General features: G+C 36.9%; 3 protein-coding genes and 2 long non-coding RNA genes across 5 annotated transcripts; 3 read left to right on the top strand and 2 right to left on the bottom strand.

Moving 5' to 3' along the window:
• The first annotated feature begins 252 nt into the window (after nucleotides 1–252).
• LOC130987664 (protein SUPPRESSOR OF MAX2 1-like) lies at nucleotides 253–4198 on the top strand. The gene is made up of 3 exons (XM_057911269.1): nucleotides 253–1877; nucleotides 2113–2344; nucleotides 2425–4198. Exons 1-3 carry the CDS (start codon nucleotides 826–828, stop codon nucleotides 3940–3942), a joined length of 2802 nt encoding a protein of 933 aa, XP_057767252.1. The 5' UTR covers nucleotides 253–825; the 3' UTR covers nucleotides 3943–4198.
• A 2108-nt stretch (nucleotides 4199–6306) lies between these two features.
• LOC130987663 (uncharacterized) lies at nucleotides 6307–8371 on the top strand. Its single transcript, XR_009089817.1, has 3 exons — nucleotides 6307–6728; nucleotides 7789–7852; nucleotides 8130–8371. It is a non-coding gene; the product is annotated as an uncharacterized LOC130987663 (long non-coding RNA).
• A 5068-nt stretch (nucleotides 8372–13439) lies between these two features.
• Nucleotides 13440–15650, top strand: LOC130987661 (uncharacterized). Its single transcript, XR_009089816.1, has 3 exons — nucleotides 13440–14007; nucleotides 15068–15131; nucleotides 15409–15650. It is a non-coding gene; the product is annotated as an uncharacterized LOC130987661 (long non-coding RNA).
• A 3652-nt stretch (nucleotides 15651–19302) lies between these two features.
• Nucleotides 19303–20142, bottom strand: LOC130990026 (uncharacterized). Its single transcript, XM_057914229.1, has one exon. It carries the CDS (start codon nucleotides 20140–20142, stop codon nucleotides 19399–19401), a length of 744 nt encoding a protein of 247 aa, XP_057770212.1. The 3' UTR covers nucleotides 19303–19398.
• Nucleotides 20143–20187: 45 nt separating this feature from the next.
• LOC130990025 (uncharacterized) lies at nucleotides 20188–22585 on the bottom strand. Its single transcript, XM_057914228.1, has 2 exons — nucleotides 22276–22585; nucleotides 20188–21811 (listed from the first exon to the last, which is right to left on the bottom strand). Exon 2 carries the CDS (start codon nucleotides 21805–21807, stop codon nucleotides 20188–20190), a length of 1620 nt encoding a protein of 539 aa, XP_057770211.1. The 5' UTR covers nucleotides 21808–21811; nucleotides 22276–22585.
• Nucleotides 22586–27918: the final 5333 nt, after the last annotated feature.

Raw genomic sequence — 27918 nt, 5'->3', positions numbered from 1 at the left:
ATGGTTAAACAAATAGAAGTACAATAATTAATAGTGATTGAGAGAGATGTTAAACTATTAAATAAATTATCACTTCTTCCATCTTTAAAAAAACAAGGTAATGCAATACCTCTCCATATATTGCAAAGATTATAATGATTGAAGTTGGAGTCGCTTAATCTAACTTCAGCATATGCAAAATTCTTCAAATTTCAAGAGCACAACAGCATATACTCATTGATTATAAATCAATGAATAAATTAATCAACCCCTAATTAAAAAGAGATTACAACTGAAAGTAGGTCAGTTTCACTCCATCTGCCAATAAAGCATATATCTCTCCAGAAATCCTTGCATCTGAAAGTACTTCTTCTTCCCATCTCCCCATTTTCCATAAATTCCTTCTTCAAAATCTCTCTCTCTCTCTCTCTCTCTCTCTCTCTCTCAATAAAAACAAAAGAAAACCAAGAACACTGCATGCTCTCTTTCTCTGACATATTCCACTTTTAACACGTTTGGCTTTTTTCTCCCCTTTTATCGTTCTCTAATTAATAGCAGAAATGTTACCTCACAACTAATTTATTTGTTACAAAAAATAAGATGCAAAAGTTTTTAATACGTCAGCCTGTTTTCTTGTTGCTTTTGTATTTATTGAAAAAAGAGGAGCCATGTTTTTGGTGTATTGATTGAGCCAGAAAGCGACGGTGCGTGTCTCTGTGTGTGTGTGTGAATTCCTTCTTCTCTTCTCTTCTCTTCTTCAAACAGAAATATGAATTCCTCCGCATCTTTTTAGTTCAAAAACACAATCAAAGATTCAATTTTTATTCGAAATTCCAGAGTTTAATCATGAGGGCCGGATTGAGCACGATTCAGCAGACGCTGACGCCGGAGGCGTCGGCCATCCTGAGCCAGTCCATCGCGGAGGCGCGCCGCCGCAACCACGGGCAGACGACGCCGCTGCACGTGGCGGCGGCGCTGCTGTCGTCGCCGTCGGGGTACCTCCGGCAGGCCTGCATCCGGTCCCACCCGAACTCGAGCCACCCGCTGCAGTGCCGCGCGCTGGAGCTCTGCTTCAGCGTGGCCCTCGAGCGCCTCCCCACGGCGCAGAAGGCGGCGGCGGAGCCGCCCATCTCCAACGCGCTGATGGCGGCGCTGAAGCGCGCGCAGGCCCACCAGCGGCGGGGGTGCCCCGAGCAGCAGCAGCAGCCCCTCCTCGCCGTGAAGGTCGAGCTCGACCAGCTCATCGTCTCCATCCTCGACGACCCCAGCGTCAGCCGCGTCATGAGGGAGGCCAGCTTCTCCAGCCCCGCCGTCAAATCCGCCGTCGAGCACTCCTCCGCCGCCGCCTCCCTCAACTACGCGCCGCCCGCCCTGTTTGCTAATCCGCCCCCGCTATCCCACAATCGGAACGCGTATCTAAACCCCCGCCTGCAGCCGCCGCCGCCGGAGGCGGCCAAGGTGGTGGAGATCATGCGGCGGAGCAAGAAAAGGAACCCAATTCTCGTCGGGGATTCGGAGCCGGCGGCGGTGGTGAGGGACTTGCTGAGGAAGGTAGAGAGTCATGATGAGATTTTCAAGAGTGTTAGTGTGGTTTCCATGGAGAAGGGGATTTCAATGGAGGAGTTGGGAGGGTTGATTGAGGGTAGGGTTAGGAGTGGAGGTGTGATTCTTGATTTGGGTGATCTCAGGTGGGTGGTGGAGCAGCAGGCTGCGGCGGAGGCGGTGGCGGAAATGGCCAAGTTGGTGGCAAGATTTAGGGGAGATGGGAGTAAGCTTTGGTTGATTGGGACTGCAACTTGTGAGACTTATTTGAGGTGCCAAGTCTATCATTCTACCATGGAGAATGATTGGGATCTTCAACCTTTGCCTATGGCTTTGAGATCAACCCCTTTTCCTAGGTATACATTTATATATCATTTCTATGCTTTGATGATGAATTAGTAGTATTGATTTGTTGTAGATGAATTCATAATCTTGATCTACTTAGTAATACATTAAGGGCGCGTTTACTTTGGAGGATCAACGAATACTCAATCATACATCTTATCAATCATGCAGAGTAAACGCGTAGTTCTTGCACTTGTTGAGAGATAAATGTATAAACAAATGGTTTTTCTCCACTGTTTTGGATAGGTTTGGAGGTGAGAGATTTTTGAGCATTCCGGTGGAGGGTGTTCCTCCGGTAGGTAGACGCGTATCTGAGAGCTCCGATCCATCGGAACGAGCCCCCTGCTGCCCTCGGTGTTCCGAAAACTACGACAAGGAGGCAGCCAAGCTCAGGACGCTTCACAGCTCATTCTCCGAAGCTTCACCGGAAGCATCTCTGCCACTATGGTTGCAAAATGCCAAACTCAATACTAATCAAGTATGTTTCCATTCCACTTTGTCAAGATTGAGAAACTTTGTTTTTTGTAGATGAAAACTAATAGTGTTTGTGATTTGCAGTCCAAGCAGAGGATTCAAGAATTGCACAAGAAATGGAGGGATATATGTTTGCATCTTCATCCCAACTTCCATCACAATAGCCATCCTTGCAGACCACTTCCACCAACGCTCTCTACGGCGAGCTTGCATAGCCGGAACCTCCTCACACGGCCGAGATCCCACCTTCCGTTGCCCGGCCAGCTCAGCACCGATCAACCCACTCATAGCCCTCCGGGGAGTCCTGTGAGGACCGAGCTTGTTCTTGGCCGGAAAGGGGCTGTCTGTGAAGATCAAGCTAGGGACTTATTGGGGTGCGTCTCGTCCCAACCACGGGCGAAGCTGCTCGACAAATTTGCTAGCCCTTTGGATGCTGATACGTACAAGAAGCTGCTCAAGGGCCTCATGGAGAGAGCCTGGTGGCAGGCAGAGGCTGCATCCACGGTGGCCTCGGCCATCGCGTGTTGCAAATCAGGCAATGGGAGGCGTCGAGGCGCTGCCTCGAGAGGGGATATATGGCTGTTGTTCACAGGCCCTGATAGAGCTGGGAAGAAGAAGATGGCATCGGTGATTGCTGAGCAGATTTGTGGGTATACTCCTATAATGATGTGTCTCGGCACGCGTCGCGATGATGAAGAGCCGGAGGCCAACTTCCGAGGCAGAACAGCCGTTGATCGCGTCGCAGAGGTGGTCCGGAGGAATCCATTCTCGGTGATCGTGCTTCAAGACATCGACGAGGCAGACGCGCTGGTCTTGGGGAGCATCAAACGGGCCGTTGAGAGGGGCCGGATCGCTGATTCCCACGGCCGTGAGGTCGGCCTTGGCAACGCCGTCTTCATCCTCACCGGTGATTGGTCAGCAACGAGTGCTGAAGCTTTGAGAGATGGTAGATTTGTGGATGAAAAGAAGCTTGCCGCCGTAGCCGGTGGCGGTTGGCGGTTAGGGCTTGTCGTGAGGGAGAAAACCGGGAAACGCCGTGCTAGTTGGTTGGGGGGTGACGATGGTGATGGTAGGCCGTTGAAGCCGCACAGAGAGGCCGCCCCGTGTGGCCTCTCGTTGGACTTGAATCTCGCGGCCGGAGACGTGGAGGATGACCGGACGGACGGCTCTCACAACTCGAGCGACCTCACTATTGATCACGAGGAGGAGTTGAGCCAAGTTAGCCACCATTGCTCTGTCACATCGGTTCCACAAGACCTTCTCAACAATGTGGACGAGTCCGTCGTGTTCAAGGCCGTCGACTCGGCCTTTGCTCGGACGGAGATCAAGAAGGCGATCGCCACGAAGTTCTCGATGACGGTGGATGAAAACTTGTCCCTAGAGATAGAAGATGATGTGCTAGACAAGATCCTAGGAGGCCTATGGCATGATAGGACCAGCTTGCAGGAATGGATTGAGAAAGTTCTAGAACCGAGCTTCGACCGGCTCAAGCCCCGCGTGCCGTCGGCCGGCGTGGTCCGGCTCGTGGCCGAATCGGACTCCGGGAGCCGGGGCCGGGGCAGGAACGGCGGAGATTGGTTGCCTAGTAGCATCTTAGTTTGAAACATGAATGGATGAGTGAGAGTGATGTTGAATTGTTAAGGGTACATAAATGGTATTTTCTTGTTTCTGTTGGGTTCATTTGTAAATATATGAAACTTTTGGGGAGGGGTTTTAGAATTCGTAGACTTGAACCTTAAAAAGTTGTAAACAGATAAAAGAAACGGAACTTTTTAGAGTGGGATGCTGACAGGTTAACGAATCTTCAACCGCTCTCACATTTAAATTAGTATTAATATTAGTATTATTTTTTAATTTACTTGTACTATTTTTCTTCATTTTATTTTTAATTTAATACTTTAGATTCTCACGTGTTTGTCCCTTTGCTGTCTGGCTCTGTGAACTGACAGGGAAGGGCAAAATGGTCTATTCACATTATTGAGGTACAGGTGGCAATCAAATATCAACTTTTTGCTTTGATTATTTTTAGTGGGGCGTGGGGCCCTCTTAAAGGCTGCTTTGATGTATACGTAATAATCCAAAGCATACCTAACTCAAAAATTCAAGTACGTTTTTAAAGGGATTTATTTTATTTTCTAAATTTTTTGGACAAAGCAAAAAGAATATGCAATACAAATGAAATTAATTGGAGTCTAAACCATTAGTTTTTCATATTTTTTTGTACAACCTTATGCAGTGGTGATAAGTAATGTTTTAATAAATTAATAATACATTAAATAAGTAATGTTTTGTTATATATTCAACGTGTTTATTATTTTATTTTGGCGAGTAAAAAGTTGACCTTATATATGTAAGTTTTTTTTTTACCTTTGAATGCGGTTAGAGTTTTGAGAATCATCATGTAAGTTGTGATTAATAATTAAAAAAATTAATTATCACTAAATACATTTAATTAAATTTTGATTTTCTCGTAAATTTAAAAATGTGAATAATAATAAATAAACTTTCAATTTATCTTATTTCGCACATGAAACAAAATCAAAAATGACGAGGAAATCAAAATAACGTCATTTCGATAATATAAAAATAAAGAATTACAATTCCACCTCATCTTATTCTTGGGTCTGATCAAATTCAACACTTTCCTGCTCGTCTCACTGTAAGAATTTCCTTGATGAGAAATGACATTTTTCTTTTAATAAAAGAAACGATGTTAATTGGGTAATTTTATTTCATATGTAAAATTAAAAAAAAAATAGAAAATTTATATTTATCATTAAAATAATTTAAGTTCACGTGCAAAATCTGAATTTGATTAAAAAAAATTATATTCAGCAGACTTTTTTTGAAGGGTGTATTTAACAGCAATTAATTAACCCAAGATTAAAACATAAAAGTGGGAGGAGTGGCGTTAGCCTTTACTAGTGAAAGTGATATACACTACTTAATTATGCTGCTGTCAGATTTGCCTTTTTGCAATTAAGACAAATTACAATCACAACTGCTCCCTATTACTTTTGTCTTTTAGAGCTTCTCCAATTAAATTTTTTTAATTTAACCTTTATTATTATTGTGAATTTTCATAATTTATTTCCATTAAAGATAATGTGATTGATCGAGATCCAATTCCAGTGGTTAATTTTAATCATTTTAGACATTGTATGTAGTTTGAGGTATAAGAAAGAGATAAGCTTCGTTTACTATTTTTTTTTTAAAGTAATAAAAAATCTGAATAAGTGGATAAATTTTTGAGCTGCACATTTTTGGTTGGAAAGTGTATAATTTTATACTTAAGAAAGAATGGTAGTATAATTTTTATACCATAACAAACAAGATATATAAAATGTGGTCCTCACTTTAAGTGATAAATTTATACATAATTATATTATTCCCTCTATTTTAAGTATAACTTTTACATTATAATATTACTTGCTAAGAAAAAAATGCCTATTACAGTCCAATTTATTTTATGAAGTTGAGAAATACCTAGTTACACAAACACTTGTTTCATCTTGAATATTCTTGATGGCAGCTGCAATGTTTTCATCATATATACCTAGAATTCAATGATTTTTTATTTTTTATTTTGGAAAAATGTTAGTTTGTTGAGAGTTTAGTTATGGAAAAGTGAGCAAAGTAGCGTGATGAGGAAAGACAAGAGCAAAAGGCTAAAGTTATTAGTTGAGATTAAAGGTTTCTTTTAACCTAATTTAGTTCTCATTGCCTTTGTCCACATGAATGAGACATTTGCAACATTCAAAAAGTAGGTTCCTACCTAATCCCCTTTACAAAGCATGTGACAGCCCGAAACCAATTCATTTATTTGAAATCATTTATCTTTGAATTGTTTGAATTTTATTTATTTATTGTAAAGTCATTTAAAATTTTATTATATTCTCAGTTATAAATAGTCTAGTCGCGCCCCTAGTTAGATATAAAACTTTGAATTATAGATTATGTCTATAATTATAGAAATTTATATTCTAAATTTTAATTTAAATTGGACCTGATAGGTTTAATATGTTATGCTTTATATTGATTTGGGCTGAATAACGTGTTTACATAAATCTACATGTATTGGGCTTCTATATATATATATACATATTTTTCCGGACGAAGATGGGTATATTTAACCCAGTTCAGATATTTGCTGAGTAAATACTTGTTTGATTTTAATTTTAAGATTAGTTCTGACGTGTTGCTCAGCTCCAACATCCACCAAATTTTACTTCACCATTTTTTAGCCACGTATCATTCCAGATTTTTATCTCATTCAAATACCTCCATCCTCATCAGCCTTTACCATTTTTCATGTCTGAAATTCCTGTGAAACCTCAAACTTGCTAGTAAATCTCTTCGATCATCTCCTGCTACAGAACTTCAGTTTGGTAAATTTATTTTCTGTGATTTTAAATCATCAGAGCAATTCTTTTTCTCCTATTTTATATTGTGCAGAAACACAACAAGCTTTTCCAAAATATTTTCTATTCTTGAATCAAATTCAGCATATACATGTTTCTAATCAAACAATTTCCCTAAATCATTCATCTAATTCATGAGAAAACATATAGAATAATTCTACTACTTTTTTTCAGAAAAGAAATTAGAAAAACTAGAAGTTGGATTGAAGAGGAATTGGGGCATAGGGTTTAGATGAGAGAGAGAGTGGGCGTCTGAACGGCGCCGGTGAGGAGAGAAGGTAGGCAGCGCCCTCGCCGGAGAAATAGGGGCGGCGGCGGCGCCAGATCTGGAAAAGGGGAGGAGGCAGCGAAGCAGCTGTGCTGTCCGTCGAGGTGATGGCGGCGGCACCCGTTGCTTCTAGTCGAAGAAAGAAGGAGACCACGCCGGGCTGGAGGAGACGGCGTCGGGCGTAGCGGCGGCGATGGCTGGCTGGGGGAGCGGCGTCGTGGCCGTCTGGCCGAGAGGGTGAGAGGGGTCGGGAGAGAGGTTGAGGAGTCAGAGAGAGGGAGGCTGGGAGAGAGAGATAGGCTGGGAAAGAGAGGAGAGGCGCCGGACGGCACCGTCGTCAGGCGGCGGCGGCGGGAAGGCTGAGAGGAAGAGATGGTGTGCTTGAGTGTGAGTGTGAGTGCGTGTGTGAAGGTGTGTGTGTTGTGTGCGTGTGTGTGTGCTGAGAGTGAGTGAAAGTGAGAATGAGTGAGATTTAATGAAGAAGAATGGGTTTAGGCCTTTAATGTTTGGGCTAGACTTTTATTTTATGGGCTATTTGGAGCTAAAGTTTGACTTGTATTTATATTTAGTAATTGGACCTTAGATATTTAAGAGTATATATATTGAGCCCAGTTTCTTTTATAATAAAAGATGTTTTATAATTTATTAGATCAATAATTTTAATGGTATTCTAAAAATAAATTCTTAATATTTATATTTATATTATTTCTAAATTTCAACTAGGCCCTTACATTTTATTATTTGAATTTATCTAACTAGGTGCGGCGCGACTAGGACGTGAATTTTAAATTCCTGCAGTTAATTTTCAAAGCTCAAGTTTCAGGTGTGGGATTTATTTCAGTACATGTTGTGGTTAATTCTTGTCCATTTTAATAATATGTGTTTTCCATATGTGTTATGACGTATATTTTGAGGATATCGCTAGGGGCCCGTAAATAGGGTCCAGGACTTCACAGTCCTTGGGTTGCCACAGTGCGAATATTGAGGATATATATGAAGTGACTGTATGTGTTTACTGTGTTATTATCTTGGACAATTATTGCATGATATCCCACACTAAGTATACTTTGTATGCTTATCCCTTATTTAACATTTTTCAGGCAACTGATGTTGGAGACGCGTGGAGGGTCGAATGGGCGCGTCGAATCTTTTTGAGTCAAAATAAATTATCTTCTTTTGAACTTTGTACAGTATCAGATACTTTTGTTTTAGTAACAGCGTTGTTTCTTTTTCAAACTGTTTTTTTTTGGTCATGTTTGACTTTGTACGTTATAATATCGTTGTGTTATGTATATATTAGAGTTTGATATTTTGAAGTTATCAAAAATTATTGATTATACGATGTTAGGTGTTAAATAGTTTCTTTAATTTATATTTTATTCTTTAGTTAGATTAGGGTGTTACAGCATGGTATCAGAGCAGGTCTACTTTCCTGTAGACTCTGCAAAATAAAATTTTCTTAAAAATTTTTTTAAAAGTCATTTGCATTAACGCCATTCGACTACCACGCACTCCGGCTTCAAGGTAAATGTATTTTAAAGTTTTTTTTCATGGGGATAAGAATAAATTGTTTATATTCCGAAATTATGTTGAATTTGCTGCAATTGTTAAAGTTATTATGAGGAAGTTGATGTTCATATTACAAGTTATTATGTTGAGGATCAATTGCAGCTATGAATTTATTTCGGAATTGTCAGTTCATGATGTTAAATTTCGAGTTATGAAAATCTTATTTATGATGTCGTCCTCGAATTAGGAATAACCTAGAATTTTCTTAGAAAAGTCTTGTCATATATTCTTTCATTTCAGTAAGCGTGAGTAAGTTGAAACTGATAGTACCTCTGAGTGTAGGACCATGAGGAATACACGCGCTCCTCCCCGTAATACTGAGAACACAAGTACGAATCGCGAAGAAAACGATGGACATCAACATCAACCTGGTGGTGAAGAAGTCATGAACCAATTCTTGAATGTCTTGCAAGGATTTGTCCAACAACAAACTCAAACTCAGGCCACCCAACCTAATCCAACTCAGGTGACTAACATGACGGATCAAGCTGTGGAACGATTCCGAAATTACAACCCGCCACGATTCAACGGACGTGATGGGCCGTTAGCAGCTGAGGAGTGGTTGGAAGAGCTCGAACGAGTTTTCACTCATATCAACTGCACCGATGAACAGAAAGTATCTTGTGCTATTTTTCAACTCAAGGAAGATGCACGCCAATGGTGGAAGCATTTTTATCGCCTGTTAGGGGAAGAAGACCGCAGGGTTTTGAATTGGGATATTTTCAAGAAAGTGGTGATGGATAAGTACTTTCCTCTCTCATTTAAGGAAAAGAAGGAGACAGAATTCTTTGAGTTGAAACAAGGAAATATGACAATAGAAGAGTACGAGCGAAAATTCAATGAGCTGGCTCGTTTCGCGCCACACTTGGTTGACACGGAAGATAAGATGATAGCTAGGTTCAGGAGAGGGTTGAGAACTGATATCAAGGGGATCATGGCTGCACATATAATTGATGATTTCAGCGATTTGGTCAAGCGAGCCGAAGAGGTAGCGACGGCTCTTGGAACAAACATCTCTACACCAAAGCCAATCAACCAACCTATGAAACGAAAATGGGAGAACTACAATCAAAGCAGAGGGAGCTTCCAAGATAAGAGACAGAAGTTTGGAGGTGACACTGGTGCAGGATCAACAGGGACGAGACCACAATGTCAGAAATGTGGAAGGTTTCACTATGGAGAGTGCATGCGGGGCAAGGGAGTTTGTTTCTTTTGTCATGAACCAGGACATACCACAACTGATTGCCCTAAACTAAGGAATAATGTGCCAGAAGGGATAAAGAATTTTGGGCCAGATAGAAGAGGAGGTAAAGAGCCAGAAAAGAGAGGAAACGCTCGTTTCTTCGCCTTAGCACATCAAGAAGCAACAGATGATGAGGACACTATGACTGGTATGTTACTCGTATCTGGAACACCTGCAGTCGTTTTATTTGATTCTGGAGCTTCGCACTCGTTTATTTCTGCTAAGTTCTGTCAAAAGAATAAGATCACTTGTGAAGTGGAAAACTTAGCACTGAACATAAGTGTCCCTTCTGGAGAATACGTTAAGACCAATAGAAGTGCTCGGAGAATTCTATTGAACTTTAGAAGTAGAGAACTTGAAGCTGACTTATATCTCATCGATATGCGTGATTTTGATGTGATATTGGGAATGGACTGGTTGAGTCGAAACTACGCCACAATTAGGTGTCGTGAGAGAGAAGTTGTTTTTAAGATACCAGGGGAAGAAGAATTTTCTTTTCGGGGATCAAAGATTGGTAAAGTACCTACGGTGATATCTGCGATGAAAGCGATAAAAATCTTAAACACGGATGGTGGAGAAGGCTATCTAGTGAGCATTGTTGGCAAGGAAAACGAAGAACTTACCCTCGAAAATGTACCAATAGTACGTGATTACCCCGATGTTTTCCCTGAGAACCTACCTGGAATACCGCCAGATAGGCAAGTGGAGTTCGCGATTGACTTAGTGCCTGGAGCAGTACCTGTCTCTAAAGCACCATATAGGATGGCGCCAAAAGAATTGGAGGAATTAAAGACACAATTGCAAGAGCTTTTGGACCTAGGGTTTATTCGGCCAAGCGTGTCACCCTGGGGAGCGCCAGTCTTGTTTGTCAAGAAGAAAGACGGAACAATGCGTATGTGCATTGACTACCGTGAACTCAATCGACTCACCATCAAGAACAAATATCCTCTGCCAAGGATAGAAGATTTGTTCGATCAACTGAAAGGAGCAGGAGTGTTCTCGAAGATTGATTTGAGGTCAGGTTATCATCAACTCAAGATAAAGGGGAGTGACATACCAAAGACGGCTTTTCGAACAAGATATGGTCATTACGAGTTTGTAGTCATGCCCTTTGGTTTGACCAACGCTCCTGCAGTATTTATGGATTTGATGAATCGTGTTTTCCACCCATATTTAGACAAGTTTGTTATAGTTTTCATTGATGATATCCTGATATACTCAACTGACAATGCACAACATGAGGAGCACCTCAAGATCGTACTGGAAACATTGAGAAGCGAGAAATTGTATGCCAAATTTAAGAAGTGCGAGTTTTGGTTAGATCGAGTAGTCTTTCTCGGTCACGTGGTGACTGCTAATGGAATTGAGGTGGACCCTGCTAAGGTCGAAGCTGTAAATAACTGGAGGACGCCTACGAATGCTACGGAAGTGAGAAGTTTCTTAGGACTTGCCGGCTATTACAGAAGATTCATCGAAGGGTTCTCAAAAATAGCAGGCTCGATGACACAATTAACGAGGAAAGGGGTCACTTTCAAATGGACTGACAAGTGCGAACAAAGTTTTCAAGAGTTAAAAAGAAGATTAACTACGGCGCCTGTGTTGGCAATACCTGATGGATCAGATAATTTTGTCATCTATACTGATGCATCGAAGCTAGGCCTAGGGTGCGTTCTAATGCAGAAAGGAAAGGTTATTGCTTACGCATCAAGACAATTGAAGACGCACGAGCATAACTACCCAACACACGATCTGGAGCTAGCTGCCGTAGTGCACGCACTAAAGATTTGGAGACACTATTTGTATGGTGGAAAATGTGAGATCTTCACCGACCATAAGAGCCTGAAATACTTCTTCACACAAAAAGAGCTGAACATGAGACAGCGGAGATGGCTAGAGCTCGTGAAAGATTACGATTGCACCATACAATATCACCCGGGAAAAGCTAATGTGGTGGCCGATGCACTAAGTAGAAAGAGCAAAGGGCAACTCGCTTCACTGATAACTCAACAGGATGTCCTGATAAGAGAATTTGAAAGGTTGAAACTGGAGGTGGTAACTCCTGATACCAAGAAGGCCAGGCTAGCAGCGCTAGTTGTTAAACCCACACTACGAGATAGAATTAAGAAGGCTCAGGAAACAAATGATTTTCTCCAGAAAATGAAGAATAAAGGAATGAAGGACGATAATATGGGTTTCTCGTTGGCAAGTGATGGGGCACTTATGTATGCAGGCAGAATCTGTGTGCCCAAGGATAAGGAATTGATAAGAGAAATTTTAGATGAAGCGCATTGCACTACTTACACAGCACACCCCGGAAGCACCAAGATGTACCAAGATCTGCACAAAACGTTTTGGTGGAGAGGAATGAAGAGAACAATAGCCGAATATGTTGGGAAATGTATGACTTGTCAACAGGTGAAAGCCGAGCATCAACGACCATCTGGATTGTTGAACCCTTTGGAGATACCTGAATGGAAATGGGAACACATTACAATGGATTTTGTGGTGAGACTCCCGAAGACGACACGTGGACATGATGCAGTTTGGGTAGTCGTTGATCGACTTACTAAGTCAGCGCATTTTCTCCCAGTGAAGATGACGTACTCAATGGATCAACTGGCGAGATTGTACGTTCAAGAGGTGGTGAGACTACATGGAGTCCCAGTATCTATTGTTTCTGATCGAGATCCAAGATTCACGTCCAAATTCTGGAAAAGCTTACACGCAGCCATGGGAACTAAGCTCAACTTTTCAACAGCATACCATCCTCAAACAGACGGACAGTCCGAAAGAACTATCCAGATTTTGGAAGATATGTTGCGAACTTGCGTCACGGATATGGGAGGAAGTTGGGAAGCTCATATCCCGTTGATAGAATTCGCATATAATAATAGTTTCCAAACAACTCTTGGCATGGCTCCATACGAGGCATTGTATGGGAGGAGGTGTAGGTCACCTTTATATTGGGATGAAGTCGGTGAACGAAAAGTGTTAGGCCCAGAGATCGTCGAGAAAACAGTCGAAGTGATTGATAAAATAAAAGAAAGGATTAAGATGGCTCAAGATCGACAGAAATCCTATGCAGATCGCAGAAGAAAGGAATTATATTTCGAAGTCGGCGAAAAAGTATTTCTAAAAGTGGCACCCATGAAAGGAGTACTTCGATTTGGAAAAAAGGGGAAGTTGAGACCTCGGTTCATAGGACCGTTTGAAATCCTAGAGCGTATAGGGGACGTGGCCTATCGTCTAGCTTTAACGCCAGGACTGTCAGCCGTACACAGCGTGTTTCACGTCTCTATGCTGCGAAAATATTTACACGATCCCAGTCACATCATCCATCATGAAGATCTCCAAATCAACAAGGACCTCACATACGAGGAAGAGCCGAGTGTTATACTGGATCGAAAAGTAAATTGCGAGGTAAAGAAATACCCTTAGTCAAAATTCAATGGACCCGACATGGACCGGACGAAGCCACTTGGGAACGCGAAGAAGAAATCTTAGCTCGTTACCCTCACTTAGAGCCAAGTAAGTTAAATTTCGAGGACGAAATTTTCTTTAAGTGGGTAGGGTTGTGACAGCCCGAAACCAATTCATTTATTTGAAATCATTTATCTTTGAATTGTTTGAATTTTATTTATTTATTGTAAAGTCATTTAAAATTTTATTATATTCTCAGTTATAAATAGTCTAGTCGCGCCCCTAGTTAGATATAAAACTTTGAATTATAGATTATGTCTATAATTATAGAAATTTATATTCTAAATTTTAATTTAAATTGGACCTGATAGGTTTAATATGTTATGCTTTATATTGATTTGGGCTGAATAACGTGTTTACATAAATCTACATGTATTGGGCTTCTATATATATATATACATATTTTTCCGGACGAAGATGGGTATATTTAACCCAGTTCAGATATTTGCTGAGTAAATACTTGTTTGATTTTAATTTTAAGATTAGTTCTGACGTGTTGCTCAGCTCCAACATCCACCAAATTTTACTTCACCATTTTTTAGCCACGTATCATTCCAGATTTTTATCTCATTCAAATACCTCCATCCTCATCAGCCTTTACCATTTTTCATGTCTGAAATTCCTGTGAAACCTCAAACTTGCTAGTAAATCTCTTCGATCATCTCCTGCTACAGAACTTCAGTTTGGTAAATTTATTTTCTGTGATTTTAAATCATCAGAGCAATTCTTTTTCTCCTATTTTATATTGTGCAGAAACACAACAAGCTTTTCCAAAATATTTTCTATTCTTGAATCAAATTCAGCATATACATGTTTCTAATCAAACAATTTCCCTAAATCATTCATCTAATTCATGAGAAAACATATAGAATAATTCTACTACTTTTTTTCAGAAAAGAAATTAGAAAAACTAGAAGTTGGATTGAAGAGGAATTGGGGCATAGGGTTTAGATGAGAGAGAGAGTGGGCGTCTGAACGGCGCCGGTGAGGAGAGAAGGTAGGCAGCGCCCTCGCCGGAGAAATAGGGGCGGCGGCGGCGCCAGATCTGGAAAAGGGGAGGAGGCAGCGAAGCAGCTGTGCTGTCCGTCGAGGTGATGGCGGCGGCACCCGTTGCTTCTAGTCGAAGAAAGAAGGAGACCACGCCGGGCTGGAGGAGACGGCGTCGGGCGTAGCGGCGGCGATGGCTGGCTGGGGGAGCGGCGTCGTGGCCGTCTGGCCGAGAGGGTGAGAGGGGTCGGGAGAGAGGTTGAGGAGTCAGAGAGAGGGAGGCTGGGAGAGAGAGATAGGCTGGGAAAGAGAGGAGAGGCGCCGGACGGCACCGTCGTCAGGCGGCGGCGGCGGGAAGGCTGAGAGGAAGAGATGGTGTGCTTGAGTGTGAGTGTGAGTGCGTGTGTGAAGGTGTGTGTGTTGTGTGCGTGTGTGTGTGCTGAGAGTGAGTGAAAGTGAGAATGAGTGAGATTTAATGAAGAAGAATGGGTTTAGGCCTTTAATGTTTGGGCTAGACTTTTATTTTATGGGCTATTTGGAGCTAAAGTTTGACTTGTATTTATATTTAGTAATTGGACCTTAGATATTTAAGAGTATATATATTGAGCCCAGTTTCTTTTATAATAAAAGATGTTTTATAATTTATTAGATCAATAATTTTAATGGTATTCTAAAAATAAATTCTTAATATTTATATTTATATTATTTCTAAATTTCAACTAGGCCCTTACATTTTATTATTTGAATTTATCTAACTAGGTGCGGCGCGACTAGGACGTGAATTTTAAATTCCTGCAGTTAATTTTCAAAGCTCAAGTTTCAGGTGTGGGATTTATTTCAGTACATGTTGTGGTTAATTCTTGTCCATTTTAATAATATGTGTTTTCCATATGTGTTATGACGTATATTTTGAGGATATCGCTAGGGGCCCGTAAATAGGGTCCAGGACTTCACAGTCCTTGGGTTGCCACAGTGCGAATATTGAGGATATATATGAAGTGACTGTATGTGTTTACTGTGTTATTATCTTGGACAATTATTGCATGATATCCCACACTAAGTATACTTTGTATGCTTATCCCTTATTTAACATTTTTCAGGCAACTGATGTTGGAGACGCGTGGAGGGTCGAATGGGCGCGTCGAATCTTTTTGAGTCAAAATAAATTATCTTCTTTTGAACTTTGTACAGTATCAGATACTTTTGTTTTAGTAACAGCGTTGTTTCTTTTTCAAACTGTTTTTTTTTGGTCATGTTTGACTTTGTACGTTATAATATCGTTGTGTTATGTATATATTAGAGTTTGATATTTTGAAGTTATCAAAAATTATTGATTATACGATGTTAGGTGTTAAATAGTTTCTTTAATTTATATTTTATTCTTTAGTTAGATTAGGGTGTTACAAAGCAACCATTGACTTACCATGAATATTCAATCCTCAAACTTTTCACCCTTATATTTTGAGAGAGAGATTGATTTCATATAACAATATTAAATTCACTTGGAATATGATTAGATTGTCAAATAATACTTGGCCCCACTTTAAATATCTTTTTTTTAGATTGTCCTGCTTCAAATGTTTTATTAAACTTTGAACAAATTCTTATTTTGCATATGAACTTTTGAATCTTTATTAAAATTACTTAATTTTTTTTTTCTTATTTTGCATATTCACCCATTTTTTATCGTGATGACATGACATAAATATACTCGCTTGACATGAATAAGCTTGCGTGGTATAAATATGACCGTCTGAAAATTAAAACTGCGTCGTATTGTATAGTTGGATGGAAATGACGTCGTTTCATGCTCAAAGTTTTGTAAAAAAATAGGTAAATATGCAAGATGAGAAAAGGTTAATAATTGAGCAATTTTAATAAAATTTGTAAGTTCATGTGCAAAATGAGAATTTGTTGAAAGATCAGTAATTTATATACAATTAATCCACGATAAATTACATCTTTATATTTAGAAACAAGTTTAAACTAATAAAAATATATTCATATGAATAAAAGTAGAGATAATACAAAATATAATCTAAATATAATAATAATAATAATAATAATAATAATAATAATAATAATAATAATAATAATAATAATAAATAACTATGGATGGCTTTACAATTCTGACTATTTTTATCTAATCTATTAAGGTAGCGTTTATTTTTATCTACACTTTCAATAAAAGATGAATCAAACAATAAATTAATTTATACTATTTCATCTATGAAAACTGATTCTCAAAAGTAAATCCCCTAACAAGAATGATTTATTACTTTTGCCAAATTATTTCATTATCGCAAAAAGTTGTTACCAATTCGATTACATGAGTATATAAGGTTTCATTTTTTACAAGGTTTTATGTGTACAGCTATAGATAGAATCAAATAAACCCAATAGCATAAAATACATATATGGATCGGGCTTAAATTTGGGCCTCAGTTTTACAAAGGGACCACTATCCATTTTTAGCAGTCCAAGCCCACTCACATGCTTCATCGGCCGGCCCGGCCCGGATAAGCCCAATTGATTTGATGCGATGACCCAAATTCTCCGAAATTATAAGTGCTTTCTTTTTCAAAAATAATTTCTTAATATTCATTTTTTGTTATATTATTGTACTTATGTAAGAAAAATATATAATCACATTCACAACATAATTAATTAATTAGTGCATAGCTCGATCAATGTCTGTGTTAGATTATGAGCTTTATTTTAATTTTAATTTTTAAATAATGTATTGATCGGTTATTTACTAAAATATTTGAAGCAATACAATAATTGAAGAAAAATATTAATTTTCTACAATGAAATTTAATTTCATAATATCAATTTTTACTATTCCCAATTCTTCTTTAGTTTTTAAATTTTTTCAATATTCAGCTAAAATTAAATTTTTACTATAGTTAAAAACGTTTCTCGTACATAACTTTTTGTCAATAGTTGGTGGGGGGTGGGGGGGGGGGCTTCAGCCCCCCTGGATCCGTCCCCGGTAATAAGTATTACTATTTGGAAGATTATTAATAATATGTCAATATTTTTTATTGTTTTAGATAGCGTTGCCATAGCTTTCTCAATAGTTAAATAAAATTCTCAAAACAAAATAAAACTGAATACAAATAAGAAATCTGATATGCCACGTACAATTGTAGCAGTCGAATATTTCATCTTCCATTCCCAACTTTAAAGTATAGACATTGTTGTCTCTCAATAAGAACAAAAAAAAAGTACAGATATTGGTTTTCCACATATATTAGTAATGAGTCATGGACACACAAAAGGTTATTGATCAAGGCTGCATTTTATCATTTTCAAGATTAAGATTTTTTCAATACAGTATAATTTTTCTACTATCCGATTCGATAATAAGAGTGTTTGCACAACGATCCCCACAAAATGGTAATTATTTAATAATTTTATGAGGGTGCGTTTACTAAATATGAAAAAAAATGAGAAAGAGAGAAAATGAGTGAATTAGATCCGTCCAAGAAGAGCTGGAAGTTCTTAAAGGCGCTGTGGATTTGCGTTAACTGGTTACTTTGGAAGCGGCGCAATGAAAGCAAATTCGATGGTAAGGCTTGGGATATTAAAAACATGGTCTTGGAGGTTAAAGCAAGAATGTGGAGCTGGAACAAAATTTTCAGGTTGTTAGATAAGGAGTCGAGCTTCTCCTCTTCGTGCTCAAGTGATCTTTCTTCCTTTTTTGTGTAACGAACGATTATGGTACCTCCGGTACCGACGGTTTTTTAATAAAGCTCTTTTCCTGATAAAAAAAAAAAGAACCGTCCAAGAAAATATTTTATCTTGTTTGAAAAAAAAAATTATCATAATAAAACATGTGAAAAATAATGAAAAATAATGAAAATATATATTTTCTCACATTTTCTATCGAATGAACGGAACCGAGTGACAAAAAATTATTTAGTAGGGGGTTAAGACCCCCTTAAGTCAACCCATGTTAATATCACACGTATATCATGTGCAATATTAGTTTCTAATATTATCAAGAGTGCCAAAATTCGAAAATTAGAGATTAAATACATACAAACATATACATAAGTCTATTGTTTGGATTGATTGGCTCATACAGGAAATTAAAGGAAAGTAAGAATGCTAAATCTTTTTTTCCTTTTAATTCTGTTTTTCTTTTCCAAAAAAAGATGCATATATTTGTTTTTTTTTTTGGTAAACAAGCATTGTTTGGTGCAGTGGTTTATGGTCTGCGAAAAAGCAAAATTTGATCGTTGGATATCTGCTGCAGTGAAAAGGATTGATATCTTTAAGCTTTTACTGCTTTCATTGATAAGTTCACATCTCCCAAACACGGCCTCTGTTTTTCCAGTTTCTTTTGTTTCAATATTTTTTCTGTTTGGTTACTATTTGCCATCGCTTTCTCAACACTTTGTTTGGCAATAAAATTAGTGTACTCAGATAAAGTCTGGTTAAATGTCATCAGCAAAAATAGTATTTATGTAGCTTTTTGCTATTTTACTAAAAATAATTACAATAAAACGAGTTTTTGCTTTCTCAGAAAATTATGGCCTTTCTTGATTCAATTCATGTCTTGAAATTTGTGCTTTGCCATTTTTGTTCCACATGTATTTTTTTTCCTCTTCATTCATTTCTCTTTTTTCATGTTCTAATTCTAATTATATTGAAGAGGTCTCGCATAGACTTTGAGAGCAACCGCTGCGGGGCTTTTGCGCCGCATCGAGCCCCGTCGCCCGCCCGTCATTGCTACACCTTCCGGCTAGAATGCCGGCCCTTCCCTTCGACCCCGGCTTAAAGGCGAATGCGTATGATTCTTGTTATGCACACCCTTTAATTAAATGGATTGAAAAATAACCTCGAAGTGTTGGAAGGCTCGGATGGGACATGTTGGTCCTCAGAGCTGAGCATAACGACAAGGCCTATAGGCAGTGACGTAGCCAGACATTTTAATCAGGGGGGGCCAAATAATAATCATAATATAATAAGTTCATAAAAAAGAATATAGAAGACTCCGAATAAATAACAATCTCAATAAAATCACAATATTGCTTTAGTTGCACTACAGTATTACAAAAATAAAAATAAATTTCCTACCATTATAACATTTCCCTTCTATTTTTCATGTTTTGAAACCGCTGCATAATCGCTTCATTAGTAACATTTACAAATACATCTTTTTCGATGTAAGATACCAGACAATCATTTAACAGCTTATCTCCCATACGATTGCGTAGAGCACTCTTTATGAACTTCATAGCTGAAAAAGCTCTTTCCACTGTAGCTGTAGCAACTGGTAGAACCAATGACAACTTGATTAACTGATAAACTAACGGAAAAACTTCATGTTTTCTTGTAGAAACCATCTTTTGAGCCAGACCTCCGATCCCTAATAATTTTGAGAACTTTTCATCTAAGCGCACATCAAAAATAAAGTTCTCAAGCTGACTTTCAAGTTCATACAAAGTTACTTCAGAAAATTCAGATGGGTAAAGCTTTGCAAGGCGAACCAGCTTCTTGACATCAAATGCAGAAAATGAATCTCTAGGATCCAAGCATGCCATGCATAAAAGTAACTCTGTGTTGATTTCATCAAAACGATGATTTAACTCTAGAACTTGCATATCAATCACAGAATAAAATAACTCAACTCGATAATGATGGAGATTGGTCATTTTCTCAACTCTACGTCTTCCTCTTCCTCGAGCTACATATTCATCCTCCATATCAAGCATAATTATCTCATGTGTGCTACAAAACTTGGAAACTTCAGTCAACAAAATCTCCCAACCATCATCTCTCATCGCTTGCAAACGTGTTTTTGCCACTTTAACAAGATTCATAGCATTAACAATATCTTGATCCTTTCTTTGTAGCACTTGAGATAGTTAATGTGTGATTCCCAAGATTTTCCTCATAATATGTAACACAAACACAAACTCAAAGCGATTCATAACGTCTAACAAATCAATGGCTTCAGCCCTCTGTGCATCATCATTTCCATTCTTCCCAACATACTCAAGAACATCAATAATAGAAGAAAATAAATGCATTAGGTTGATAAGAGTACCATAATGAGAACTCCAACGAGTATCCCCGGGCCGCTTCAATTCCATCTCTTGATTTAATCCTCTTCCCGTATTAATTTCACCATTTGCAATACCTTCAATGATTTTTTCTCTTTGATTCTCTCGAAGCATATCTCTGCGCTTACAAGAACCACCAACAACATTGCATAATCGTGTGACAGTATTAAAAAATGACCCAATACTTGTATGTTTTTTAGCAACAGCAACAATTGTGAGTTGAAGTTGATGAGCAAAACAATGAACATAATAAGCACTAGGAGTTCTCTTAAGTATCAAACTTTTCAACCCATTGAACTCACCTCTCATGTTGCTTGCACCATCATATCCCTGACCTCTCAAACTGGAAACACTTAAACCATGAGTAGAGAACAAAGAATCAATACCCATCTCAAGTGAGGTTGAAGCTGTATCACTAACATGCACAAGACCAAGAAAACGTTCAATAACACATCCATTCTTATCCACATAGCGTATAACAACACCCATTTGCTCCTTGACAGATACATCCCGACACTCATCAACTAAAATAGAGAAAAAGCCATTTCCAATATCCATAATGATAGCTTTTGTTGTCTCAACTGCAGCTGCATTTATGATATCACTTTGGATGTCAGGAGATGTAAGCTTGAGGTTGTCAGGAGCATTTTTCAATACAACATTAGATATATCTTCATTGCAAGAAGCAACAACTTTCAAAAGCTCAATAAAATTCCCTTGATTTAAGGATCTTTCCGACTCATCATTTCCTCGAAAAGCTAAACCTTGCATAATAAGATAGCGAAGACAAACAACCGAAGCATTCAATCTACAACGATAATCAATCTTAGATTGTTTTGATACTCTAGAAAGATTCACTTCAATGTGTTGGGCTTGATTCATCAAATCTTCACATGCCAATCTACATCTATTATGCTCACTAGTATGGTCTCCAACATGATATCTCAATCTTTCTTTTTTGCGCCAACAATTAAATCCTCCAGATACGAAAGCATCATGTCCCTTTTCACTACGCCCCGATGAAAAGAGATAACAGTTTAAACAAAAAACTGCGTCTTTTGTAATGCTATATTCTAGCCAAGTCTTGAATTCATCAAACCAAAATGGAACAAATTTGCGTTTTCGATTTCCTTCCATCTTTTGAGGAAAGTCATGATTCCGTGGCTGACATGGACCTTTCAATAAATAGGCTCTACGAACCTGCTCAATTAAATTTGGTGGATAGCTCATTATATCAAGTCGTAGTCCCGGATCACTTGGAAGATTTTCTAAATCGATTTCAATATTCATTCCCTTTGTTGATGCTTGAGGTGGAGAATCAACTCCAATGCTCACTTCCTTTGGTAATATTTGAGGATGTTCATTCACTGATGAAGATGGAACATCTACCTTGGGAGATGCTTTCGAATAATAGCGTTCCATTTATCTAAAATATAATAAACAAAATTAAACAATAAATAAATAATAAATAAACAAATAAATAAAGATGAAACAAAGGAATAACTAAACAATTAACTCAGTTTTTGATTATACACGTTTCAAATGAAAGGAATTAAGGAAACTAGGGAAGACCACTTTGAATAAACAAATATACAAATTTCAATGGCTTTAAGAGTGTTTTTTTTGCTTTACACGTGTTGTTCAAAGCCAAATCCCATGGCCATATGTATTTCTTTTTCTTTTCTTCCACTTTAGTCTTTGGAAATCATGGAACCTCCAGTTCAGATCGCAACAGCGCCGCGGAAGGTAATCCTTTTTTGCTATTCATGTTTATTATTTTTATGATGATTTTCGTTGATAATTGATGTTATTATTCATACGCATACCCTGCTTATTAAAGGGAAAACTCATAAAATTGAATTAGGGCTTGTGATTTGGGGATATTCTTACTCTAAATTAGTATGATGTGCAACCTGCAGTGTTGATGGAGCAGCGGTGGTGCCGTGGTGGTGAGGGTCGTCGCAGCGTCGTCGTTGGAGTAGGGGCGGCGTTGGAGTTGCTGATTGCGGGGAGAGAGAGAGCGAATTTCTGGGAGAACCGCAATCAATGAGGGAGAAACTAGGATTGAAACTAAAATAATATTATTTAATTATTTATTTAATATTAATGTGAAATTACTAAAATACCCCTAGTTTTTTTTGAAATTTCCAGTGGGGCCCAGTGCCCCCACTGCCCCCCCTCTCCCTCCGTCACTGCCTATAGGTCAGAAAGCAACAAAGCGAGACAAAGGGAAGGACAAGAAGGTGGAGTTCTCGACGTACAATGACAAGGTTAAATACTACGACGCCATGGACTGCGTCGCAAAAGCAACACTCAACCAGAAGCTCTCGATTTTTCAATTCTCAACGCAGACAAATGGAAGGTAGATGCGCGAGAATCGACAGTGCACAATTCGCTGCTCGAGTGAGTCATGAAGCATCGAGAAGAGAATCGATGTAATTTTATTTTAATTCATGTGATGCTTTTTAATTATTGTAATTTCATTTAAATTATTGTATTTTATTTTAATTAATGTAATGTTGAAATTTTAATTTAAAAGAAATATTATATATATATATATATATATATATTACATAAGTAAATAAATAAATTTAAAAATCGCATCATAGTGAACTCGAATTCAGGACCTCAAGCATAAAATGTTAAATTTTAAAATTAAAGATTTAATTTAAATGAAATAATTAGAGCCCCTCAACCATTGGGGAAAAAAATAAAAAATAAAATTGTATCTCTTTTAATTTTTACATTAAAAAGATTAAAAGGAAATTATTTTTGGATGGCCCGGCTGTCTGAATTCTGAGCTAGCATCAGTGATTTCTGTCTGTTGCTGTTCGCGATAAAGATGGATTTCTTGCATGGCCTTCACCTTCAGCTAATTAATTTTAATTAAACTACCCTTAGACTTTATAAAATATGGAAGTCCTAATTTCAATATTCATGGTTCTCCCTTTTTAATGGTGGCAACTAAAAAAAAAAAGAAATAGAAAAAATACTCATCCGTCCCACGAATTTTGACACGTATTCTTTTTTGGGCCGTCCCACGAATCTTGACACATTTCCAAATAAGGTAATAATTATTACCTTCTCTCACCTACTTTATCACTTTTATACTTTATTAATTACACACATAAAACACTAATCTACAATTCTTTAATTCATATGCCGAAACCAAACGTGTCAAGATTGATGGAACGGAGATAGTAGTAACTGGAGTAAAATAAACAATAAATCTATGCAGCCACATTGTGGCCACCCACACACTAGTATAATAAGAAAAATCTTGATTTATTTAATTTATTTATTTAAATAAAAATAGGATTTAGTTATTTTACTATATTCTCTACATTGTACTTATTTTTTTTAATTTTTTTGCATTTTTTATTTTTAATTAATTTTTAATAAAAATAAAAAAGTTACCAAAAAATTGCAAAAAAATAACTATAATGTAGAGAATATGATAAAATAACTAAATCTTATTTTTATTAAAAAAAATAAGTTGAATAAATTAAATTATTTTGTACTTAGGTAAATTATGGGTAGCCTTAATGTGGCTATTTAGCATTACTCTAAAATAAAAGAGAAGCCTAAGAAAATAGTCAAACCTAGTACATTGAATAGGGCAGTCCTAAACTGCAATTAGCAGCCTAATTAGCGGCAGAAACGCTCCTAGATTCCCACAAACGAATGTTTTAATTAACAATAAAATAAATCTATGCAATCATATCCTCATTCACAAACTAGTTTAATAGGAAAAAAAAATTAATTTATTTTTTAAAATAATTAAATCTTGTTTTTATTTCAGAAAATAAGTTGAATAAATTATTATTTATATTTAAATAATTTGTACTCTTTAATTAAGGGGCGTCGGGTTTAGTGTTTGGTTGTCTCCAACTAACTCATTCAAACAGCCTCGGAATTGCTGCATGTCTCGTCACCATTCACCCACATCATTCAAACCCAGCCTCATTCTTTCTTTCTTTTTACATTTTTTTATTTGAGCGGTGACATGATGTAAAACAAGAAAATTGTGGCTATAAGTAATTAAATAGAGAAATTGTTAATTTTATTTAATTTATTCTTTAAATATAAAGATAATTTGATTATTTTATTATATCATCTGTATTGTAGTTATGTTTAATTTTTTTAAAAAATAAAACAAAATTAAAACATTACCAAAAAATAAAAAATTGCTACAATGTAGACAATACAATGAAATAATTAAATCTACATTTTATTTAAAAATATAAATTAAAAAAAAAAAACATACTCCCTCCGTCCGCCAAAAGTAGACTACTTTGGTTGGGCACGAGATTTAATAAAATTGGTGATGATTTTGATGTAGTGGAGAAAGGGTCCCACCACTTTATGAGATGTGTGGTTGAGATTGAATTTGGGGTGGATTTTATTGTAAATAAAGAGTGTTTGTAAGGATAAAAGATTAAAGTGGGTGGTGGGACCATTTCCATAAAAGGAAAGTGGTATACTCTTTGCGAACGCCCAATATAGTAAAAGTGGTCTACTTTTGGCGGACGGAGGGAGTATTTTTTTTCCTATATATTTAACTAGTTTTTTGGACCGCCACATTGTGGTTGCATAGATTTATTATTATTATTATTACGTCAAATATTTTAATAAATTATTGAAAAATGTGTATAAGTGAATAAATAAATTCATTAAAACTAAACGAAGAAATGAACCATTAAAATTGATGTGTTAAATCAAGTTAAAATAATTGATGCGTTAAATGATTGGATTTTTTTGTAAATATTAAATAGATGAATAAAGTGTAAAATATAAGGGTGGCGATTTCTAAAAAAAATAATTTCATATTTTTCGTGGTTGAAGATTATAATATCTACATTTTACAAAATAAACCAAGAAAAAAATGCGATAAAATTGAATAGCTATTTTATTACTATGTCACTATATTTTAAAATAACCAACTCGCACGCCGACGAGACCTCTACACCATACAAAGGTGAAAAAATAATCGCACCCAGGCAGAACCACTATTCACACAAAATTGAACCCAAGACCTTTCACAAAAAATAGTCTTTGGGTGCCTCAACTTTGTCATTAGAGCAATGCTGGTTGGCAATAAATCTCTCATTTAATAGCTAGTAAAGTTGTAGTCATTATAGTAGAATATGCTAGCATCATGTTTCCAAACTGATAAAATCAACAGAAAGAAAACACTTCAAACGATTTTTCACCAAAAAAATGGGGCAAACTTAACCGTAAAGACCCATTTAGTTCAAGTGCATAAAACTGTCAGATATAGTATAAAATGTTTTTTAGTGGAAAATATATCTGTTCACTTTTTTTTTACACGATCCTATATTATATCCATATTGTTTTAATACATGCAATTTCCATATTTTCACGTGGATCTTCTATAGTAATATTTGACGTATATCCCTTTATATACACATATTACTTATCAATTTCAAGAGTTCACAACCGGAACCTATCTAGCTAGGTTATAAATAATTAAAGATGTATATTTAGATCTTGCGCTTTTAGTTGTTAATTTGTTTCAAATTTAGTTATTGAAATTTTATTTATTAAAATCAGTAAATCACATCGAAGAAGGTTAATAAGGAGGCACGAGCCAAATTCTCCATTAAATGATTGTGTGACATCTTTCATTACATTAATATATGATCCTCACATATAATTATAAAGAAAGTTGATGTTACATCTAAAGTGACTAAAATACTAGCAAGTTATTCAATGTGTGGGTAACTTTTTTTTTCACAATCACTAGTGACTACTTCTCTCATTTTGAAATTGGTGTCTATTGATTTTTCTTTGTGCAATGTATGTACACAATTGCTTAGTCTGTCTTGTGCTTTAATTTTTATATGTCGACTTATTATATTATAAGGGCATTTACTTTAAGTGATATAATAAATTACAAAACATAGGATTAAGTAATTAAAGGATAAGATGGTCAAATAAGTTTATAGTATTTTATTTTTATCAATCAATCATACTAATTATTCAACGGATGACCAACTTTCAAGAGAGGGAAGAAGTGCTTGAGGGTTAGCGAGAGAGAATTTAATTATTCTTTTTGTTATTTTTTTTAGGGTAATTATTCTTTTTGTTATTAAAAAATTTAATTAGTAGAAATTTATTTATATATATTTTAAATATTTTAAATAAAATAAAATGACATTGTTTTATCGTACATGGTAAAAATTAAATGACCACATCAAGGAACCCTAACGGTTGATAAATATGGGATAATATTTGTAAAATGGAGCAAATATATTACGGACACACGTCGTACTATATAAAGTGATAATTAATCCTTTAATATATTTGGCCTCATTACAATGAGATAAGATAAACAAAAACTTGTAAATTAATTGTTATAAATAAAATTATTAATAAGATTTAGTTTAAATGTCAAAGCTGAGCCACCCGACAATTCTCTCTTACGAGAGATCTTGGATTCAATAGTAATTTAATAACTTAATTTGTCATCTTTTAGTTCAATTAATTTTATCAATTTTAGTAAGCAAATCTAACAAAAAAATCACTGCCCAAAGCTCCCCGGTTTTCACTCTTTTGTTGCTCAAAAATCAAAATTATTTTTCTCTTTAAAAGATGGGGCAAAGGCCATTTCAAACACATACTTCCACTTATAACTTTCTCCAAAATACCTATTTTTCCAACTCTTTAACATTTCAAATTCTTCTTCACAACAATGTAGAAGATTGCACCTTTTCAGACCATCTTTCCACATGGGTGGCTGAAAAAACCAATCTTTTTCTGCTTGACGCGTTTGCTGCCGCCGGCGGCGGCGGTGGCGGCCGAGCTCACAGCAAGCGAAGCTTAGAGATATGATTTGGGCTACCGCGGGAAAGGTGGCGGCGGCGGCGGCGGTGGAGAAGCATATGGCTGTTCACAAGATTCAATCTTTTGAAGTGGGGTTTCATTCTTTGTCACTCTTCTGTTGGATTGGCTTCTGACGGCGGCGGCGGCGGCGGCGGCGCGGTGTGATATTGGCGGCACGGCTCAATCGGTTTTGTGGCGAAATTAAATTACCCTTTGCTTCATGTTTATATTATATATGCAAACAATCAACATTGAGTTTACATTTTATAAAGAAGGTTTGGTTTCTTCAAATATTTCTAATGATAATATATTTTCAACTTTAGAGATGTCCATTTTTTCTCTTTTTGCCAAATTAATAGCTGCATTTGAAATGTTTGTCAATTATCATACACATTTGGCAACTCCATATGCATGTTTTCTATATTTTATCTCTTGAAAATATGTTGTCTCCCCATTTTTTCCCCTTATTATGCCTAATATTGTGTGATCCACTTCTTTTAATTATGTGTATGTTTTCTAGTTTTAGAAAACAGAAGATTTTATTTTGATAATTAATGTTTCTTTTATAAAATACTCCCTCCGTCCGCCAAAAGTATGGCACTTTGGCCGGGCACGGAGATTAATAAAATTGGTGATGATGTTGATGTAGTGGAGAAAGGGTCCCATCACTTTTTGAGATGTGTGGTG

Source organism: Salvia miltiorrhiza, chromosome 6 (genome assembly GCF_028751815.1).
Source record: "Salvia miltiorrhiza cultivar Shanhuang (shh) chromosome 6, IMPLAD_Smil_shh, whole genome shotgun sequence".
NCBI classification, from domain to species: domain Eukaryota; kingdom Viridiplantae; phylum Streptophyta; class Magnoliopsida; order Lamiales; family Lamiaceae; genus Salvia; species Salvia miltiorrhiza.
The sequence above is the reverse complement of the archived record's forward strand: the minus strand, read 5'-3'. Positions and strand labels throughout refer to the sequence as shown.